This window comes from Myxocyprinus asiaticus, chromosome 7 (assembly GCF_019703515.2).
Source record: "Myxocyprinus asiaticus isolate MX2 ecotype Aquarium Trade chromosome 7, UBuf_Myxa_2, whole genome shotgun sequence".
NCBI classification, from domain to species: domain Eukaryota; kingdom Metazoa; phylum Chordata; class Actinopteri; order Cypriniformes; family Catostomidae; genus Myxocyprinus; species Myxocyprinus asiaticus.
The window spans coordinates 52,900,080-52,924,016 of NC_059350.1; the positions used below are offsets into that span (position 1 = coordinate 52,900,080).

The 23,937-nt window shown below is 36.9% G+C and overlaps 1 protein-coding gene across 1 annotated transcript; it reads right to left on the bottom strand.

The window, feature by feature from the left end:
* Positions 1-565: 565 nt before the first annotated feature.
* On the bottom strand, positions 566-23,860 carry LOC127443856 (ras-related protein Rap-2a-like). The gene is made up of 3 exons (XM_051702841.1): positions 23,529-23,860; positions 20,889-21,867; positions 566-6,293 (listed from the first exon to the last, which is right to left on the bottom strand). Exons 2-3 carry the CDS (start codon positions 21,200-21,202, stop codon positions 6,056-6,058), a joined length of 552 nt encoding a protein of 183 aa, XP_051558801.1. The 5' UTR covers positions 21,203-21,867; positions 23,529-23,860; the 3' UTR covers positions 566-6,055.
* Positions 23,861-23,937: the final 77 nt, after the last annotated feature.

Genomic DNA, 23,937 nt, shown 5'->3' on the forward strand with positions numbered 1-23,937 from the left:
TGTGTTGTGTTGTGTGTGTGCACATGTCTGAAGACTTTGTGTGTGCAAACACACATCCACATTGTGATGCTCCTGAACACTTAATATTTCTGTATATTTTTAATCTAATCCATTAATTTCCTATGGCCGGTCATTTTTGACCGGGAACACAACAAGTGTAACAAAGTGAAATAAAACCACTAAAATTTGATGAAAATTATCTAAAAAAATAAAATACAAAAATGTGTTCAGATGCCCTGTGTGAACAAAGTCATGGAATTTTATTCCAACTGGATGAAATAAAAAGGTAATCAGTCAGTTTTGACAGGAACACAATATAAGGGTTAAGCGAGATTCATAATCAGTGGTGTAATGTTGTTCTATACAAGAGCAGTTTAAGAAGAAAAACATGTATATGTGATAATCATGGTCTTCTGGATCATTATGTATTACCACATTGGGTGTGCATTAATTTTCAATTATTCAACAGTCTGTCGTCAATTATTTCATACTTATCATCAATACAAATTAGGACTGTATGAAGAATCGATAGGTGAGATCAATTCAAAACTGCATGGACTGTAAATCTGTGAATAAGATGTATTTAATAGTCGTGTCGAATGAAACCATATTCACAATCCATGTGGAAGAAGGTAAATGTTCACTTAAAAAAATATAAGATCAACGATGAAAGTTAAAAAGGCAAACCTGAAGTTTGCATGGCAAGGCAGATTCACCCAGAAATCATCATCCAGAAAATTGTTCGTATTATTTTCCATTTCTATTCCACTTGTTCCATCTCGACTGCTGTAATATTCACAAACAATAATGTTCTAGTCATGCATATGACAGCTAAATCAACATACTGTAGATTTGGCATCTTGTATTTAAACTACACACAACTGTCTTGTATTGTTTTTCTACATTTTTACATTTCTGGATTAGTTATTGTGAACCACAGGATATTATGGATAACAGACACGATGAAGATGAATTGCTCTGTAATACCAAAATAAACTTTAACAACGGATTTGGTAGCCTGTAACTCTCCTGAGAAAGGTAAGATAATGAATTTGCTTTTTGTTTTTATTCTTGTCATTTTTGCCAAAAGCAGATGCACTCATCTATTGATAACAAGGTGCCCTGTTAAAAAACGATTAAACTAATGCTATATTTGTGTTTCTCCTTGTGTGTCTGTACAACATTCATGAGACTTGACTGTATTGAGAATATTTCCGTTCCAAAACACCATTAAATTACAAATCACAACTAGTACAGGCTTCAAATATTTTTAGGCGCTTTCCACAAATAGGGTACAAATTAGGGCTTGTTTTTATGATATTGCAACCCTATTATCTATAACCTTTTCCAAAAAAACTATGAAATTTTAAAATAAAATGAATAAGCTACAATGCATAACAGGGTTGTAGCTATTGATGAACGTAGCATATTAAAAAATACATTTTAATTCACCATTTTAAGAAATTGGTGCTCACGCAAAGTTAATTTTATGTTATACTATATTTTATCTTGCATACAGTGGCAAGATTTTTCAAAATGGTGAATTTGGCCTGTTCCACCTCTGAGGTCTTGACCTTCTCGACTCTATCCAACAATTTCAAATCACAACAGTGTCAATAATTTTTGCGTAAACTGTAAAATTAGAAATCATATTCATTTTACAGCATTTTTCCCCGCCATTAAAAAAAGTGAAATTCAGGAAGTGACATACTTTTTAACATATTAATTTCATCAATAACTACAACTCTGTAACGCATTGTAGCGTATATGAACCCTCTGAAACGACCTGCATTTATGTATACATTTGTCTTAAAAGCTGGTTTGATCTTCATCTAAGTCACAATAATGAATAAATCTATCTGAATTAACTAATAACACACAAATTATTGTATTGTTCTTATACATACTGAATACATCATTCAAACATTCACAGTACAGTTTGGAAAAAGTATGTGAACCCCTAGACTAATGACATCAACAAAAGCTAATTAGGGTCAGGAGTTGGCAAACCTGGCATCCAATTAATGAAACGAGATTGGAGGTGTGGGTTAGAGCTACTTTGACATATAAAAAGCACTCAAACATTTTGAGTTTGCTATTCACAAGAAGCATCTGCTGACATGGCCCATGCCTCGCAAAAAAGATATTACAGAAGACCTACGATTAAGAATTGTTACTTTGCATAAAGCTGGAAAGGGTTACAAAGTTATCTTGAAGAGATTAGATATTCATCTGTCCACAGTTAGACAAACTGTCTATAAATGGAGATGATTTAGTACTATAGGTACTCTCACTAGAAGTGGCCGTCCAGCCAAGATGACTCAAAGGGCACCGCAGAATGCTCAATGAGGTAATAAAGAACTCTAGAGTGACAGATAAAGACTTGAAGGAATCATTGGAACTGGTTAACATCTCTGTTCATGAGTCTACTATACAAAAAACATTAAAAAGGCATAGTGTTCATGGCAGGACATCCAGAAGGAAGCCGCTGCTTTCCAACAAAAACATTGTTGCATGCCTGAAGTTTGCCAAAGATCACTTTGACACTTCACAACGCTACTGGGGAAATGTTTTGTGGACTGGAGAAACTAAGGTTGATTTGTTTGGGAAGAACACGCAGCACTACGTATGGCGTAAAAAGGGCACCACATACCAACATGAAAACATCATCCCAATGGTGGAGTACGGTGGATGGAGCATCATGATTTGGGGCTGCTTCGGGGTCTGGACCGCTTGCCATCATCGAGGGAAAAATGGATTCCCAAGTTTAATATGATATCCTACAGGATAATATCAGGGTGGCTGTGTGCCAGCTGAAGCTCAGTAGAAGTTGGGTGATTCAGCAGGACAATTTCCCTAAACATCAATGTAAATCCACTACAGAATGGCTTCAAAAAAAGAAAATCCACCTTTTGGAGAGCCCAGTCAGAGCCCAGACCTTAACCCAAGATTATTATTGTTTGTGTGTTGTTAGCTTAAGCACACTGTGCTTTTCTATAATTGTGACTTTGATGAAGATGAGATCACATTTTATGAACAATTAATGCAGAAGTCTAGCTAATTCACATACTTTTTCTTGCCACTGTATCTAATTGCTCTGCCTCTATTAAACATGGGATTTATGTCTTCATTGCTTTAAAAAGGAACAGGACACCAATTTTTACCCTGTTCGTGGAAAGTGGCAATAAGCATTTCAAAACAAATACTGTTCCCACCTGAATAAGAGCTTTATGGTCTATTCTAAAGCAAATTCCATGATTGTTTTTCTACATTATCAAAATACATAATTCATTATCTTTAACATTCTATATCGAGATGCTAATTTAAAAATTACAACATAATCAGCTGAATTTTCGCAGTAATTTCAGAAATCAGAACAGACACAACATTAAAAAACAAAGTGCTTTCCAGCATCCTTTTTGGCTTCCCAAAGTCCCCCAAACACACAAAGTAAAACCTCTGGTTGCTGCAACGGGACACTTGAACACAAATCGATCCACTCATGAACATTTTAAACTGCCTGATAGTCCCTGTGAGGAAGCGTCACCTTCGGTGTGGGCTGTGGGCATCTAGAAGAACATAAATAGGCCATTCTGGGTATTTAAGATTAAAAATAAATGGCAGTTTTAAGAAATATTCTGGGTTCAATACAAGTTAAGCTCAATCGACAGAATTTGTGGCATAACAGCATATTTGTTTTCTATTTTTCTTTAAAAAAAAAGATGCAAAAATCGAGGCTACAGTGAGACACTTACAATGGAAGTGAATGTGACCAATCTGTAAATGTTAAAATACTGTTTTAAAAGTATAGAAACAAGACATAAACACTATGTGTGTTAACATGATTTGAGTGTGATAAAATCATATCCAATATCCAATTTGACAAATCTGTTGCCATGACGACATAACGCTGTAAACTCTAAACTAGAGGTAAACCGATATATCAGTTTTATCAATTAATTGGTGCCGATAGTTGCTTTTCTGGATGTTATTGGGATTTTGGTTGCACAATAAACTGCTTTTGAGATTCTATTCATTTTGGACTCTTTTAGCCTCAATGTCTGTGTCCTTCATAGTAAGGAAAGACTTAAAAATGTTTAATCATACTATAAATCGATTTATTAAAAACTATCTGCCAATTAATTGGTTATTGGCCTTTTCCACCACCTTGGTTATCGGTATCTGCAAAATCCACTATTGGTCAACCTCTACCCTAAACCCCTAAATATGATGATTTAAACAACTTTAAAGCTCAAATAATACACAAGTTTTAACAGGAGAATTAACATTAGTGCTTTTATAAAATTATAAGTTTCACATTTCTGCCTTTAAGCCCTTCAAAACTGGCCCAATTCGCTTCCATTGTAAGTTTTATTTTATTTTATTTTTTTTCCCCTTTTTCTCCCCAACTTGGAATGCCCAATTCCCAATGCGCTCTAAGTCCTCGTGGTGGTGTAGTGACTCGCCTCAATCCGGGTGGCTGAGGATGAATCTCAGTTGCCTCTGCGTCTGAGACCGTCAATCCGTGCATCTTATCACATTGCTTGTTGAGCACGTTACCACGGAGAAACAGCGCACGTGGAGACTTCACGCGGCATCCACGCTCAACTCACCATGCGGCCCACCGAGAGCGAACCACATTATGGCGACCACGAGGAGGTTACCCCATGTGACTCTACCCTCCCTAGCAACGGGGCCAATTTTGGTTGCTTAGGAGACCTGGCTGGAGTCACTCAGCACACCCTGGATTCAAACTCGCGACTTCAGGGGTGGTAGCCAATGTCTTTCTTGCTGAGCTACCCGGGCCCCGCCATTGGAGGGATGAGTCAAATTGTTTTTTTGTTTTTTTTGTGGTCATCAACATTATGCCACAAATGCTGTCGATTGATTTGTATTGAACCCGGAATATTCCTTTAAGACATCAGGTTCTATATGTGCAAACAAAATGGCAATATAAAAACAATCAAGTCTGAATCTCCAATGAAAACGCATCAAACTTTGAATGTGAAAACATGCGTACAGTGCATTTTATTATCCCATTAACCTTTTTTAACATTTTAATTGTGTCGAATTAGGGCACTTACACACTAGAGAAAACGGTGACAGAGCGTTTGACGGATACAAACGAGTAAGATCCGTTTTCAGCCACATCTATTTGAAATCAAGCCAGAATGCAATGAATTAAGATTTTTTTTTTCAAAAGCACAACCAGACCCGCCTCTCTGAGAATCTCATTGGTTAATGGATGCCTGATTCACATATTTGTCATTATTTGGCTGGCTTCTACCAAGTGACCAATGAATTTACGCCAAAATACCATGGAGTTTGATTGGAAGCATGGCCATTGACGTTGGTTTTCACCAAGTATTTGGTGAAAACCTATCTTTCAGTTGGTAGAAACTAATCAAATTAGGTAGATGCCAACATGGACAATTTGTGTTACATGCCCTCACCCTCAAAAACCATAAACAAAACCTTGGCATGTAAAACAAATGCGACCCAATACATATAATTGTGAAATTATTGGCTGCCGAGAGCCAAAACCAGTGTAGAAACCTGAAAGTTTTACATTTAACTATTCACCTGATATCAGGTTATTAATTTTTCATTTGCTGGGCCTACAAAGGTCATGGTAATAATAGTACATTTCATTTCTGAATGAATTTTTTATTTGCTTTTGTACAATAAACAACTTGGGTCGCCAATGTAAAATCTGGATCCTGAATCAAAACCAGTTGAAACTACAACTCTAGTGTATATGCGCCCTTAAGCCTAGGGTATACTTCATTTTTCTGCGTACCGTTCCATCTTGTACACAGTCAAACGCTCAGCCCTCAGTATACTATTTTGACCCTGAACATACGGATGTGTTCGAAGCCTGCCCGACTCCTTTGTGATAAAAAATTAGCATGGTACGCGAAAAACTGAAGTATACTTTGGCCATTAGCGTGTGCATGACGTGTATGTGAATGGATTATGTGAAACTCCCATATGATGATCCAGTGTTCTACCCCTTTAGAAACCCGGTAAAGCCATGTTCCTGATTGCGTCGGGGTTATTGTATATTGCATGATGAACAGCAAGGATCTTCTTTATCTGGCTGGGAGGCGTAGTCCATCTGCCGGACAATCTCCGAGAAGAGTTCATCCACCATGGTCTTACTCTTGGCTGATGTCTCCATGAAAGGACAGCCCCATTCTTCGGCTAAAGCTTGACCTTCACTCGATGAAACTTCACGCTCGTTGTCCAGATCCACCTTGTTTCCCACCAGTATCACGGGCACGCGTTCATACCTGTGAACAAATATGACACAAGACTTAATGAAAGTCCACAGTACTGGATATCTTAAATGAGGGTTTTAAGGTTAATGCTCTATAAAGTTTTAAATCAACAAAACTGACCACCCTACCCTAAACTATAAACCTAACCGAACAGTGTCAGAAAAAGCAAATGTGAGATGAAAAACACAATTGTGTCATCTTGTGGTGCTACTATGACCCTTTTGGCTCACATGTCAAAGTGTTTAGATGTCATAAGAGAGCATTGTGTGAGAAAGAGGTTAAAAAATAATTGTTTATGAACTGATAATCTGCCATTTCACTACGATCCATGTAAAAATGATTTTACAAAAATCTGGGATAGTAACATGATTCTATGAGCCCAGGTAGGGTTTTTCGAATTCCAAAACAGGTTTAAATTCAATCCAATGGCCCCACTTTATATTAGGTGTCTTTAAATACTGTGTACTTAAGAATTTGATACAATGTACTTATTATGTACATAGGTGTTATTACATTGTTCTTACATTTAAAGTACCTACATTTAATTACATCTGTAGTTACATTGTTAACCCTAACCCTAACCTAACCCTTACCCTAACCCTACTCCTAAACCTACCCGTTCCACAACCTCAGCAAAAGCAAATGAGAATCTTGTGAGTATTCTGCAGAACAATATGTAATTACACAATAAGTAAATAAATAATTAGTTCTAGATAAAGCCGTTCAATCGATCTTTGCTTCGAAGCCTGATTAAGTTCAAACAAGAGCACATAACTATGACAACATCTATCGAACCATCATAGTATTCCTTGGGTTAAAATCATTAAAGTCGACACAAATGTATTCGTCGCTTTCCCAATGGCATTTAGCTGTGTTGCAGATGGTGATACAGATCCTGGGCATCCAATAAGAGACAGAGGAATCGTCTAATGGCATGACTCATTCCCCAAACATACTCTAAACCAGAGGTATCGATCTGTTAGCCACTCGTGAAAAACGAGCCACTTTAAAGAATTCTCTGTCCTGGATGGTGAGATGGGCACTCGGCCCATAGAGCACGCCTAGTTCAGACCAGCTGAGTCATGGAAAACCTGCTTGCAGATTCCAAACCATTACAGACATGTATTGGTTTAGTTTCAGCTCTCATCAAGTAAAGAGAAAGCCCTTTAGTGATTGTAGCAGCCTTTAAATAATGACTGCAAGAGGAATATTTTATTGCTCAGATGTTTCATGTTTCAAGCCTCTTTTTTTTTTTTCCCAATTTGGAATGCCCAATTCCCAATGTGCTTTTAAGTTCTCGTGGTTGCGTAGGACGAATCCCAGTTGCCTCCGCGTCTGAGACCGTCAACCCATGCATCTTATCACGTGGCTTGTTGAGTGCGTTGCCACGGAGACATAGCGCGTGTGGAGGCTTCATGCCATCCACCGCGGCAACCACGCTCAACTCACCACGTGCCCCACCGAGAATGAACAATATTACAGTGATCACGAGGAGTGACTCTACCTTCCCTAGCAACCGGGCCAATTTGGTTGCTTAGGAGACCTGGCTGGAGTCACTCAGCACACTCTGTGATTTGAACTAGTGAACTAGCGAGCTCCAGGGGTGGTAGCCAGCGTATTTTACCACTGAGCTACTCAGGCCCCCTATGTTTCAAGCCTCTTAACAGAGTTCTCAGTTATGCTTTTTTGAAGGATCAACTTTGTCTCATTCACTAAAGGAATTATGCAGATCAGGCAATGGCGCAAATGCACCCACAACATCGCTGCTGAATGCAATCTGTACACGCAATTCTGATCTTGCGGCACCTGAACCATCTCTTAAACATTCTGAAATTCTGCTTGACCACACCGCGCATCTGGATATATGACAGGTAATAACCAGTGATGGGTAAGTTACTTAAAAATTATAATCCACTACAAATTACTAATTATGTCTCTAAAATTGTAATAATATTCCTTAACTAATTATTTAATTGGAAAATTAATAATATTACTAATTACTTTATTAGTTACTACATATATATTAGAAATAAGCGTAAACCTATAATGTAGTTAAAATTAAATTAAAGTCAGTAACTGTAATGTGATTACAAGAATTTAAAATGTAATTAATGACACTACTTTTTTACTAAAAGTAATTAGATTACAGTAACTAATTACTTTGGATTACACCCAACACTGGTTATAACGCTCTTCTTCATCATTTGATCATAATTTGATGAACTAATGCTGATATCAGCGATAGAAAATGAACACAAACATCTCTTTTAAATAAAATTAATTATACCGCCTGCTTTCGTTTGGCAATAATAGCGCAATGTAAATTGCAATTTTTTGTGAATGAAGCGCAATCTATAATTAGCCTAATTTACATAGAAAGAAGGCATGTTTGCACGTAAAGGTATGACAATGACTTAATTTAATTAGTCAAGACACAGCACAATTTCAGTGCTGATTGCCCCTGTTTAAACTAGATTGCGGGTGGTTAGTGAATAAGATGTAGGTTTTTGTGTTGAAATGCCATGCGCAAAAGTACTGTACTGTAGGTCATCCGGGTGTTTGATGCATATATAATATTTGCATACTGCACGTAATGTCCATACTGCATGTTGCTAATGAAGTGCGATTGAACTGACTAATGTTTTTACACAAAAATGCAAATTAACAATTTTTATTTCTGAGATGATAATAAAAGCGCAACAGTGCCCGCCTACTTTTTCAGCTGTCTTGGTTGCGAAGTATTTTCCCCATTTATAAAGTCCTTTATAAAAGAGTTGAACCAAACCAACCAGCTCTGAGGTGAATCAAAACATTACAAACTTTGATTTGACGCAAAAATGTATTTCAAAATCGACAAAAAGACAAAGGTACAAGACTGTGTACTTAACGTCTTTAATGAGGGAATGAACTGAAATCCCATGAAGCATTGCAAATGATGTAGTCGAATAAAAATGATGGAAATATATAAAACTATTGATTTTAAGTTTATTGCAAAATATTTAGATATATACAAATATATAAGTAGTTTGAGAGCGACTCGATTGCATCATTCACAGTGCGTTATGGGAGTGGGCGGTCGCTGCAGAGCTCTTTTGGTGCACTTTGGTTGCCACAATTCTCTGATTGGTGGATCTCTCTTCAGGGTTATGGGTAGTGTTGTTCTTCACCAGGAATTGCACTATTACATGCGATATTTAAAAATGACGTTGAGATAATGTGGAGAATGGCTCCACTAGAAGCATATACCATCAATTAACAGCCTCAGATCTGACAGTAGGTCCATCTAGTGTACTGTGTATACTGTGCAGTATTCAAGTAGGTTCTAAGCAAGAATGCCAATCCGAATACAGCCCATGTCATTATTTATGATGCGACACAGACAATAACATCTCTTGCTGTATTATCACCTACTGTATCAGTAACAGCATTTCACCAGCTTCGGCTAATATTCTTTGTCATATAATCCAAAGGGACATTATGTGTGCTCAGCTTGGGGCGAGAGAGGTGTGAATGGTGAGTGGGAGGTAAACGGCACACAGATGAAATGTCATCTACTGGTGTTGAGGGGAAGACAAGCTATTTATAGCCAGACTGACAGGAGGGAACTCTGAGACTCCATGAGACGAACTGAGTTTGAGCCTGTTTGGGACCGTTTCTGTTTCACATCCACGAACATAGAGGAGCAAAATCACGTGATGATACTTGGTGACATTTTCTGAAACTTCATCACATGCATTATCATCTTAATGCCTTACTGATTAAAAAATTTAGTATGGCGACAAGATAATATATATCGCATTACTACTTAAGTGAATGTAATTACCCTAGAGTTAAATGACGCGCAGGCCTTATGACCTAAAACATCTATTAGAAAATGATGCAAGCATGAATGGTTGCTCTAAACGTAGAGGCCGCATGTCATGTTGGAATAGTCGGGTGTGACCGATAAGCTACACACAAGCTGCATTTACCAATTTAGGCTTTGTGCGTTATGTGACAACAGCTTGATAGCTAATTATTCTTTTATGCTTTTTAATGCATGTTTTGCATGTCACGGTTGACCCTGCTGTATTGGCTTCAAAAATATTACTACAGAATATTATTTCAATACATTTTTTAAATAAGAAGTGTTCCGCTTGTTTCCCGTAGGCATCTAGAGTGTAACGTTAATTGCATTTTGATCCACGGTTGATCGTGTATTGCCTTCATTTCAAACTATTTTTATTGCCGGAGCAATATTAAACAACATAACTATCCATTTTGTGTCAATAATGTACGTTATACCTCTTGTTTGTTTAACAGAACTCTGCTTGTCTGATATTTAACATAATTTAATAACTTAAATGGTGCCGTTCTCACTAGAAAATGTACACAACACATATTATTTAAATACAATTTTTAAATCAAACATTTATCGACTGTTTCACACAGGCAGCTTTAGCACAATGTTAACTGTGTCAGGCAAATAGCACTGATTTTTGTGAATATGGAACATTCAATAATACAGAACAAAAGTATGTTTGTGCTGAAAAGATTCATGAGGACATTATTTAAATATTCACAGCGTAGCACTATATCAACACAAAAATAGCACCTGTTTAAGTTGGATGAACATGATTACATTGCAACATGTTGCGTGTTGACAATGTTCCTGTACCCTGAAATCGACCCCCATTCTGCCGAGTTACTGACCAGCGGCATCTCACATTAGACATTTATGCATCAATTCAAATGTGTTTACGTTTTCCTGTGGCACAACTGATAGTGTGTTGCATAAACCCCTTAGAATCTGGTGCATTTATGGGCTGCCGCCCGCAATTTTTCACACTCAAATTTAAAAGCTCACCATTCACACGTACTGTGGACTAATTGCAAACATTTGTTTTATCCTAACTTTGTAAACATGTAATTCTGGTTCTGTTCACTCTATCTCACTTTGAAAAGTCTCATTTTATTCCACCAGAAGACAGAAAGCACTAGAAATATTTTTTTCTCTATCACCTTCCATCACAATATACAGATCTGAAATGTAGGTGGCGCTCTAACGCATTTTATCCCTCACAGATGTGCTCGTCCATAGACATTCAGTCTAATGTTCAGTTCAAGCACACCCTTATTGTTTCATTGAATATCTCGGCCTCTCAGTGGACTAGAAGCTCAATCTAGGTGCCATTAGAAAGCTGAGATCCTCTCATTTGTGTTGATGTATAACATTTCATCAATAGTTAACAACATATTTTCCCAATGATTTGTTTTGCATGCTTTTCCTGCTGGATGGCATATTTTGTTGTGGACATCTAAGATATAACATTAGATTATTCAACCAAGCAAGCTCACAGAAAAGTAAACAATGTCTCAATTGTTAGATAACTGCCTACGGTAAAAGCAGATATAAAGTTTTTAGCTATTTGGAGCTTACAGCAGCAGTGATTGGAGCATAAAAGAGATGTTTGTATTTGATGACTTACAGAAATCATATTTCACTTTGTGATTCTTTTGGAAATCTTTCAAACTGTGGTACTGTCACATTCCTAAGAATGAGAGCATTCATTTGATATATGATTTGTCCATTTAGTTGCTTTGTGAAGGACTTTTATTTTCATATAAATATTTCTACCCCACTACCTCTAGGGTTGTTATTTCTGATGCAAATGTTTTGAGACCTTATTTTATGTAACATAAATGCAGAAATTTAAAAAGTTCAGATTCTAAGCTTTCAAATTATACCTCATATGCCTGACTTATGTAAACGTTTTAAATGTAAACTTTTTTTGCGATATAGTGCCCCCCCTTTGGATCTGCTGGTGGGTCCATAGAGTTTATTAACAGCCTCAGAAACACGCATTCTGCTCACATAGAAACCAGGGGGAAAAAAATCACATTCCCATAAACAATGATGAGCATTCCGGAGGTTTATTTTTTTCTCCAAAACTAGATTTTTACTCCAAAAATGGTTAGGTTTAGGGTTGGTGTTTGATTTAGGGGGTAGAGTTGATAAAATATCCATTCCTGTTGACCATATGACATCACTTCCAATTAAAAATACAACTCGTTTTTGGCGCCACCCTGTGGACATTTCATCCAGAAACTAGCGCTCACACGTGCTCAAACATTCATAAACACTTCAAACTTTGGCCACTGCGGGCAGTGATTCAAACTTCAGTTAGCATAGACCGATTTCAGCAGCAGAACTTTTGACCTACTGTTTCCGAATTTACAGTATCATTAGAAATAAAAAGAAAAGAATAAAGTTTTTGCCTTGAAATACTGCGCAAATAACTGTTTAGTGAAGTAAAGGTCTGCAACCCGACCCGGGCCCGATGGGACCCTAGAAACCAGTGGGTTTCAGTCCGGGTTCGGGTCAGTTTTTCATGTATGACTTCGGGTTCTGATCGTGTTCGGGTTTGAAATTAATGAAAAAATGAACAGGCCTACCTAACTTGTTTCATGCACGTGCTCTCACTCACAGACACTCGCAAACGGATGAGTTAGGGGCCGTTCACAACAAACGTGTTTTTGAGCATCTGCTTTGTTTTTCCATGGTTTTCCTATGTAAACAGATGCTGGACGGACAGGGTTGGGGAGTAACGGAATACATGTAATGGGTGTAAGGTGGATATGATGTCATTGAGGAACTTTCCCTTGGGAGCTTAATAGAAGACCTACATCATGTTTCTACAGCTTAACAAAAAACAGTTAGAAACGTTTTGACAGATGAAACATACTGGAAATATAATAAATACACGATTGTCAATGTTTTATATGCATTTAGGGTATTTTTACTAGAAATGCAAACCAATGCAGCCTTTAACATTGTACAGAAAGCTACAAATAATATATTTTCTGCCTCATTCTATAAACAGAATCCACATTCGATCAGAAAAGGTTAGGATAATATTTTAGAATGAATTCTATGACAAAAATTCACGTTGAAGCATTACTTTTTTTCTCAACATGATCACACGGGAATTCGGCATGCTGTTTCCGAAAGTTCCGGTACTCTAGGATCGGCAACAGTCATGCCCTATCTCCCATCGGACATATTTGGAACGGCTCAACAACAAATATTTTCCCTCGTGGCTCTACTGGTAGTGCGTTGCCCCAGTTGTATGGGAGACCACAGTTCAATCCCCAATCAAACGAGGAAGTAATCACGTTTGCATAAACAATCACGAGCGTGATAAAGAGGTTGCATTTTTATCCCTAACATTGCATTTTGTCTCTACTAATGTTTAGGGTTAGATTTGGGTTTTGGCTGGGGGTAGATTAAATAAAATCAGCATTTCTCTCCACTGTTTTACACCCTGTTCAGCTGAAAACAATTCTTTTTACAACTGGCTTCTGGCGACCTCTCCTGGATATAAATGGATGTCACACTTGTTTATATGCTCTGAAACACTTACCGCTTTAGCCTCTGGAGGCAGTGTTTTCAAATTCGATCAACATATCCAAAGAAAACTGTTGCATTGTTTTACATTATTTCAGAAAGCAAAGTTTTGGTGCTTGATAAACGTGAAGCCAATGATTTTTTTCCCTTGTGCTCTAGTGTGCTGACGGGCCGCCGTGTCTTGTTTAAACTGTGTATGTTTACTGTTACCAATGATGCTTACATAAAATACAACCTATTGCAACAATACTTGCTTGGAGAAGAAATTATAAAGACAGTGAGCGATTTCAGTTTCGGGTTTAATTTTGAGGCCATGCAGAACTCTAAAGTGAAAATCGCCCCAAGAAATGCAATCAGTCACATCATTTCACTCTGTCTGTGAAGAAGTCCTAAAGGACCTACACCACATTGATTTCACTGTTTGTCTGTCAGAAAGTGACGGTTGTTCTGCTCTGTCCAATGCAATGAAAGGTCTCATCGATGCAGTTGCCCAGTAACAATTCAACCCATCTGAGCCCATGAAAACAAAAACAGATGTGTTTTCTCCAGAGACCCTGCTGACAGCAAGGCATGCTGGGACGCTTTTGGCTGTAATTGCTGGTAGGGACCACACGCTGATTCGGAATGCAACAAAGAAACCTTGTTGTTAGAGAAAACAAAATGAGTGAACATTTTCCGAACTTCCCCAAATAAAAGACCAGTCAGAAATTAAAGGAATATTCCGACATTCAATACAAGTTCAGTTCAATCGACAGCATTTGTGGTAAAATGTTGATTACCACAAAAATTATTTTGACTCGTTCCTCCTTTTCTTATAAAAAGCAAAAATTGAGGTTACAGTGAGGAACTTACAATGGAGGTCAATGCGGTAAATTTTTGAATGGTTTAAAGACAGAAATATGAAGCTTATAAATTTATAAAAGCACTTACAATAATTCTTCTGTTTTAACTTGTGTATTATTTGAGCTGTAAATCGTAATTTTTACGTTCGTTTAAGGGTTCACAGTTGTAAAATCACAGATGTGGTTAGTAAGTGATTTGATCACACTTAAATCATGTTAACACCTATATTGTTTACGTCTCGTGACTAAACTTTTGAAACAGTGAGTATTTTAACAATTGGCCCCACTCATTACTTCCATTGTAAGTGCCTCACTGTAACACAGATTTTTGCTTTTTTTAAAGAAAAAGACGGACGAGTCAAAATTAATTTGTGTGGTTGAACCTGGAATATTCCTTCAGTATTCCCTGAAGTGAACGAAAGCAAAAAGCTTAAGTTACAACAAAGTCGCAACATCCAGAAACTAAAGTGCAAGAAAAACGGAACATGTTACAACCAAAACAAAGGATCAGTGTTAAGATTAAAGAAATGCTCACCTTAAAATGAAAACTGTATCATTTACTAACCCTCAAAATCGGTTACAAGACATGTGAGAATGAATTTCGTTTCCAAGAGCAAATTAGATTTTCGGTCACAAAGCTTTAGTATGGCTTTTTAGCGAACATGTCATATGGACAACATTCATGGTACTTTTTTGACCTTTTTGCAGCTTGACAGCTCCTGGTTACTGTATGCTTCCATTGTATGGAAAAGAGCAGCGTGAACATTCTACTAAATACCTCTTGTTGTGTTGCATGAAAGAAAGAAAGTCATATACTGTTGGTTTGGAATGACATAAGAGTAAATTATGCCAAAATTTCCATTTTCGATGAACTATTTCAAGCTGAATACATGCTCAAATTTGCACTACTGAAGTAACTGACTTGAAAATAAGGTGATGTTAAGTAAAAGGTCACAACATCAACAATACTGAAGTTTCATGTCAACCATAATCAGCCTCAGTGTGTGGAAAACTTGGAAATAACCCTTCAGACTGAAAAACAAATGAAGACAGATGATTTCATGTTAATAAGCCACAACTTTCCTCCTGGACATGGCAGTGCAGTGGACTGCACACCAAAGTGGACCAGTTTAAAAAGCAATCATCCCCAACTCCCAACTCCTCTTGAGGATGCTGTTTTTCCATGTGTGCAGAGCTAGGCTACAGTATGACAACGTTTTACACAGATCTAGACTCCATTTTATACACTCTGCAAGTCCATCCTAGGTCCCTATAGATCCAGCCTGATCTCATGCAAACGATGTGACTGTGGCGACAGTTTTGCTAAATTATATTACGTGGTTCATACACGTATCGCGACAGTTCCGAGGTGAAATGTCCACTGGGTGGCGCTAAAAGCGAGTTACATTTTCTCCCAAACAGATGAGGTTTTTAAGGTTAATGCTCTATCGAGTTTTAAATCAACAAAACCGTCCTCCCTACCCTAAACCTTAAACCTAACAGATAGTGTCAGAAAAAACAAATGTGAGATGAAAAACACAACCACATCATTTTGTGGTGCTTCTATGGGACTTTCGCTCACGTGTGGACTCACGTGCTCTTCAGGACTCCTACCTCGCTCCTTTACATCACAGGTGCAACGCTCTATCAGTTGAGCTACTGCGCAATTTGATCACACTTAAACAAGTTTGTAAATGTAGTTACTTATGTAATGCAAACATTAAAATGAGTCATGCGGTATAGTAAAGTGTTAAGATGTCATAAGATAGCATTGCGTGAGGAACAAGGCGAAAAATGAATGCTCTAGCTTATATGTAAATATTATTTATGTTTGTTGGTTATCTTTAACCATGCGTCATCATGTATCAATCCTAAAGTAGGAAACTAATTTGAGTAAATTTCACTGGTAAATAAAATAAGTACATTTTTATTACCATTTTGAAACTGGTGTTCCCAGCATGCACCGGGCATTAATAATTAATGTATTACATGGTTTCACTGTTTGCAAGGTAATTTAGACCACTTTTATTGTTGATTTTGTTGTTACGTTTGGTAATTTCTTGTATTGTGAAGTCTGAAGTTCATTTACAACTCAAAATTAACTGTTTACGATCAAATAAATTATCTGTTGATTGTCATCATGCATGTGCAGCTCTGTATCTTGTTTCTATTGGCAGTAATGCAAGGTGATGTTGTCTAATAGACTACATAGCATGCAATAACATTCCCTGTGGTACATACAGTGCATTCAGAAAGTATTCAGACCCCTTCATTTTTTTCACATTTTGATATGTTGCAGCCTTTTACTAAAATGCTTTTGAATGCACATCAATCAACACTCCATACCCCATAATGACAAAGCAAAAACCAGATTTTTGATAACTTTGCAAATTTATTAAAAAGAAACAACTGAAATATCACACTGACATAAGTATTCAGACCCTTTGCTATGACACTTGAAATTTAGCTAATGAGCATCCCATTTCTCTGGATCATCTTTGAGATGTTTATACACTTTGATTGCAAATTCAATTGGTTGGACATGATTTGAAAAGGCACACAACTGTCTATATAAGGTCTCACAGCTGAAAATGCATATCAGAGCAAAAACCAAGCCATGAGGACAAAGAAAATGCCTGTGGAGCTCAGAGACAGGATTGTGTTGAGGCACAGGTCTGGGGAAGGCATTTTCGGCTGCACTGAAGGTTCCAAAGAGCACAGTGGCTCCATAATTCTTAAATAGAAGAAGTTTGGAACAATCAGGACTCTTCCTAGAGCTGGCCGCTCGGCCAAACTGAGCAAACGGGGGAGAAGGGCCTTGGTAAGAGAGGTGGCCAAGAACCCGATGGTCACTCTGGTTGAGCTCCAGAGATCATGTGTGGAGATGGGAGAAACTTTCAGAAGGACAACCATCAGTGCAACGCTCCACCGATCTGGGCTTTATAGCACAGTGGCCAGACGGAAGACTCTATTCAGTGCAAGGCACATGAAATCCCTAAATGGACTCTCAGGCTGTGAGAAACAAGATTCTCTAGTCTGATGAAATGAAGATTGAACTGTTTGGCCTCAATTCCAAGCGTCATGTCTGGAGGAAACCAGGCACAACTCATCATATGCACAATAACATCCCAACAGTGAAGCATGGTGGTGGTAGCATCATGCTGTGGGGGTGTTTTTCAGCGGCAGGGACTGGGGGACTGGTCAGGGTTGAAGGAAAGCTAAACGCAACAAAATACAGAGATATCCTTAATGAAAACCTGGTCCAGAGTGCTCAGGACCTCAGACTGGGCCAAAGGTTCACCTTCCAACAGGACAATGACCCTAAGCACACAGCCAAGACAACACAAGAGTGGCTTAGAGACAACTCTGTGAATGTCCTTGAGTGGCCCAGCCAGAGCCCGGACTTGAACCCAATCGAACATCTCTGGAGAGACCTGAACATGGCTGTCCACCGACGGTCCCCATCCAACCTGACAGAACTTGAGAGGATCTGCAGAGAAGAATGGAAGAAAATCCCCAACTCCAGGAGCGCAAAGCTTGTCGCATCATACCCAAAAAGACTTGAGGCTGTAATCGCTGCCAAAGGTGCTTCAACTAAGTACTGAGTGAAGGGTCTGAATATTTATGTCAATGTGATATTTCAGTTTTTTCTTTTTAATACATTTGCAAAGTTATCAAAAATCTGGTTTTTGCTTTGTCATTATGGGGTATGGAGTGTAGATCGATGTGATTTTTTTTTTTATATATATATAATTTAAAGCATTTTAGCATTAGGTTGCAACATAAAAAAAATTGGAAAAAATTAAGGGGTCTGAATACTTTCTGAATGCACTGTATGTGTCATGTGGTACAAAATGTGAGATGTTCATATAAAATGTTCATTTAAATTTTATTTTTTAAGTACCAAGTGCAACAGATTTGTAAGTAAAAGGTACTGTTTAGTTTTCAGTTATAAGTTAACTGAAATATTTAAGTTAAATTTACTCACTCACTTTAATACATTTTATGTCATGAAGTGAAGTAGATTTTACTTAATTTTATACCATTAAAATGTACTTAGAAAAAATGTGCTAAATAATTGCCAAATTAAAATAAACTCTTACTGGTCATTTTTTCAGTGCATGTTTCTAAAAAGAATATACAGTGTGTACATATATATATATATATCATATATCAGTGTTGGCTATTTCAAAAACCTAGCTAAACTGCATATGACGGTCTGCATTTTCCCTGTGGTTCTTACTATAATTAATTAAAGTGTATTTAACATTAGATATAAAGCAGATGCCTAAACTCTTGGCTCCATCCTCATTTCCTCTTTCCCAGGGTCTCACTGCCAAAAGTCAAACGAGCCTTTGGGTTACTGTGAGCTAATGCAGTTTTGATGTTTCTTTGGCTTACAACATCACAATCTCATTTATATTTGGGTCAGTTTGCAAATCTCGACATCTTTACCGTCGTTTCCGTACGCTGTCTCAGCGTGTATTTGCCCCCTTCTTAAACTACCTCTACAGATTAACAACCCCTGCCAGAGATTTAGATATTTTTTTTGCAATTCATACAGCATTTCAGCTCACTCTATGCCCTGTAAAAATGGTTGATAGAGCTGTAAAGATTAGAATGTGTTTTCCTGAGCAAGTTTCATTTTATTACTTGATTCTTCTGACTATGGGAATTGTTTTTGCTCTATTATTATTTCCAGGTCTTGGGAAAACCAAATTGTCCCTCTTTAAATTTGACATTTTCATGGATATATGAATTGATAATTGAAGTTTTTTCTTGTGTGTTAATGCTAGAGCTACGAGTCTATGCTAGGTTTACCTTTATTTTCCGTCAGTAATTACTTTGTGTGTTACATTTATGAAAGCAATGAGTTCAAACCCTTTTTAAAGTTGATATGGAAAAACACAAACAATACACCATCTGTTTCTAGGCCTTAGGTAAAATTATGGAAAGATTATAATAGAAGCTACCTCACATTAGAGTTATTAATAACAGCACACCAAAGATGGTGCATTATATTATTCTACACTCATCTACTTTTATACTAAATATAATCCTTATTTCCATACTAAGAGATTAACATAATAAATGCCTACTTGGAAAACCTTAGGAAATACATCTTACTCATAGAAGATATTGATAGCATTAACTTATTACACAAATGTGCTGTTGTTTAATAATATTTATTATTTAACCGACACTGTGATTATGTCTAATTGAGATATTTAACTGCAACAAATGTTGTGGAATAACTATCTCTGCTTAGTGTAATATCACTGGCATGTGAGGTGAGGTTTCTACTAATCATATATTATAATTGAGTTAACGGAAGACTGTTCTCACTTACACAAAAGGTGGTATACTATGGTACAGTCATATCCAAAGGTACTTCAAAGAATACTATGGTATTACAATGATATCATATTCTATATCCAATAAACATGGTAATTCTATGGTACTTTTCTTCATTTGTAATAGGCCTCACAAGTATACTTTGACTTTTTTCCAGTCAGGTTGAACTTATAACCATTCCAATAAAAGCACTGTGGTAAAATGACACTATCAGATGTCACCTGATAAATGATTTAATGATTACCACAGTCATATACCAAGATATTTATGTTTCAAAGCATGCCATAGGACTTCCATGGTAAAATTATGTAATCAGATGGTCTTACCATGGTACTTGGATGTGTATACCACTGTACGGAAAGAATACCATATAATATACCCTGGTATTTCCACGGTAGGCAACTCTAACATGTTTCAAAGAGTATCAGATGGTAATACCAAGGTACTTTGATATATATATAATGGTACTGAAAGATAATCCTATACATATACCATGGTAATTTAAATGGTGCTCCAAAGAATACCATGGTATTACCATCATGGTAGAGTTATACCATGGTAAAATGATGGTATCAGATGGCAATACTATGGTACTGAATGATTACCATATAATATACCATGGTATTACCATCATGGTAGAGTCATACCATGGTAAAATGATGGTATCAGATGGCAATACCATGGTACTGAATGATTACCATATAATATACCATGGTATTACCATCATGGCAGAGTCATACCACGGTAAAATTGTGGTATCAAATGGTAACACCATAGTACTGAATGATTAACATATAATATACCAAGGTATTTACGTGGTAGTCCAAAAAATACCATCGTATTGACATGACAGCATCCTCCCATGGTAAAATGATGGTATCAGATGGTAATACCATGGTACTTTGATATATACCATGGTACTGAATAATTACCATATTTGGAAACACTTTTGACTGACTTATCTACCATGGTATTTTCCAGTTTTGCAACAACTTGAACAGAAGATGCCTCTTGTTTTCTTACCTCTTCACCCGAATGATCTGATCCCTCATGGGCTTTATATCTTGGAAGCTCTGCTGGTTGACCAGACTGTAGACCAGGATGAACCCTTGGCCGTTCTTGATGTAGAGATCCCGCATGGACGCGAACTGCTCCGTACCGGCAGTGTCCAAGATCTCCAGCACCGACGGAGACGAATCCACCTCGATCTCCTTGCGGTAGAAGTCCTCGATGGTCGGGTCGTACTTCTCGATGAAGGTGCCGGTCACGAACTGCACCGTGAGCGCGGACTTCCCGACACCTCCGCTGCCGAGCACCACCACCTTGTATTCGCGCATTGCGCACCTAGCCGCAACCGACGTAACGCGCGTTTGTCTGAAGCAGCTACCAGAGTCCGATCCGAGCAAATGCAACGGGGAACTTGCATTGAATCTGAGCCATGACTGGCTGTACTACTGCAACGCTCACCAGAGAGATAAATAACAAAAGCTCACAAACAGCCACAGCGTGGACATCATGGCAAAACATCCTCCGGGGCATCTCAAACGTCCAGATCACATCTATAACCATATAAACATACAAGGCATGTCGCGTCCTCTCCAAGGGTTATTCAGGTGACATTTGGAGATCTTTAAAGATGTAGATGCATTTCAGTACAGAAGATGCTGCTCATTATTTGCTCCATTCTGCCTTTAATACCGCATCCACATCTTTCAGCATCCCCGACCGCCATTCTCTCGGGTGGAGACGCACTGAAGCCTCGCCACATAGTCCATAGGTGTTTTCCATCATGAATGACGCACAGAACGTCCAATAGGCTTTGGGGACTGCGTTAAGCCACGCCTTTTGACCGTGGGGGGCGGGACTTCCGCGTTTCACTTAGTTGTGATTGGTTCCATAGCGAGGAGCTCGACCAATCAGAGCTGGAGTACAGGAGCCTGTCAATAAATGATGGCTGGGGGATGCTGTTCCTATGGCAACAGCGCGTCGCCTGCATCAGCACCTGAAACAGAAAGCAACAGGGATGCGGCCATTGTGTTGCACTGATGTTGATACAGACTGCACGTCTAAATCAAATCTGTTCTGTAGTTAACATAAGATATTATGCATTCGCTACTACAGTGGCCATACAATATCATTTGAACGATGAATGTCATTGCATTAGATGACAAAATATCAAAGCAAGCTCTTTTCTGAGACATCTTTGCTCAATGGTTTTTATTCAACTGGTGTCAAGGTGATTTTAGTGGATGAAGTCACGTTCACACAGGTGTAGGTCAGCACATCAAATATGGACAAATATGGAAACAGTACATCTATTGCATTATCATTTCAACTTGCTTGAAAACTATCTTTCCTTAAAATAAACGACATGTGGCTGTAATTGTCTTATCTAATGCACTGACATTCATACTGTACATTTAAAGTGTGTCTTTATGGTTTTCACTCGATGGAAGCACATTTCTGCCACATCGTGCTTCGGTAAATCAAAATTATGAGATTAAAAAGTCATAAATGAGATACTAAATCATAATAATGAGATCTCATTATCTCATAATTATAACATTTTATCTCAAAATTTGTCTTTTAATCTCATAATTTTGACTATCTCAACATTCTGTATTTTTAATTTCATAATTATGATTAAGAATCTCATAATTTTCACTTTAACTCATAATTTTGATTTAGAATCTCATAATTGATTTCATAATTTTGACATTTTATCTCAAAACTTCCTTTTTATCTCATAATTATGATTAAGCATCTCATAATTGAATTTTCATCTAAAGAAATTGTCTTTTCAATCTAATAATTATGACTTTTTATCTCATAATTTTTTACTTTTAATTTAAAAATGTTGTCTTTTTATCTCAAAATTAAGATTTAGCATTTCATAATAGAATTTATCTCATAATTTTGACAAAAACAATTATTATATCTCATAATTATGACTTTTTATCTAAAAAATTTGACTTATCTAAACATTTTGTCTTTTAATCTCATAATTATGATTTAGCATCTCATAAGTTTGACCTAGTATCATAAACATGAATTTTTTCTCATAATTCTGACTTTTTATCTAAAATGTTTGTCTTTTTAATCTCATAATTATGATTAAGCATCTCATAATTGACTTTTTATCCCATAATTTTGACTTTCTAATAATTATGACTATCTCATAATTTTGATTTTAAATCTCAACATTTTGTCTTTTTAATTTCATAATTATGATTTAGAATCACTTTATCTCATAATTTTGACTTTTTAATCTCATAATTATGATTTATCATCTCATAATTTTGACCAAGTATCATAAACATGATTTTTTTTTTCATAATTTTTACAAAGTATCTCATAAAATGACTTTTTATCTCAAAATAGCGACTTTTTTCTCATAATTATAACTTTTTAATTGTATGATTACGACCTTTTATCATAAAATTATGAGTTTGCATTTATTTTTTATATGGCGGGATTGGGCTTCCATATCATTACGATTTAGCATCTCATAAATATGACTCAACATCTCATAATTTTGACTTGCCAAAAAAAAATAAAAAAATAAAATAAAATTATATATATATATATATTCTACGTGGCTGAAATGGGCTTCCATATTAAATGCAGTCATATATAGTGTAATATGAATTGTGCAATTCTTACCTCTGAATAAATAATCCATCTTCACTTGTCAGAATAAGAGCCTACAGCTTTAATTAGAAAGTTACAGTAGACGTGGACTTGGCTTTAAGAACATTTTAAAGTGCCTGTATATAAGCAGTTCATCATTATGACTATTATGCACCAGCGGTTCATTGGTTCTAAATCAAAGTAAGTTTTGTATAATACAAATTGTTCTAATACATCAAAATTAAATCAACAGATTGAAAGTGTTACAAAAAGAACTAGTAGGGTACAACGGGGCTAAAGGCCCCCCATTAGGAAAATGAGCTCTTTTCTGGTGTAACCTGCACAATATATATTGAAAATAAGATCACCCAATTAAAATGACTATATCAATAATGATGATTAAATAACATTACAATTCAAATATTCTCAAGTTGCAATAAGT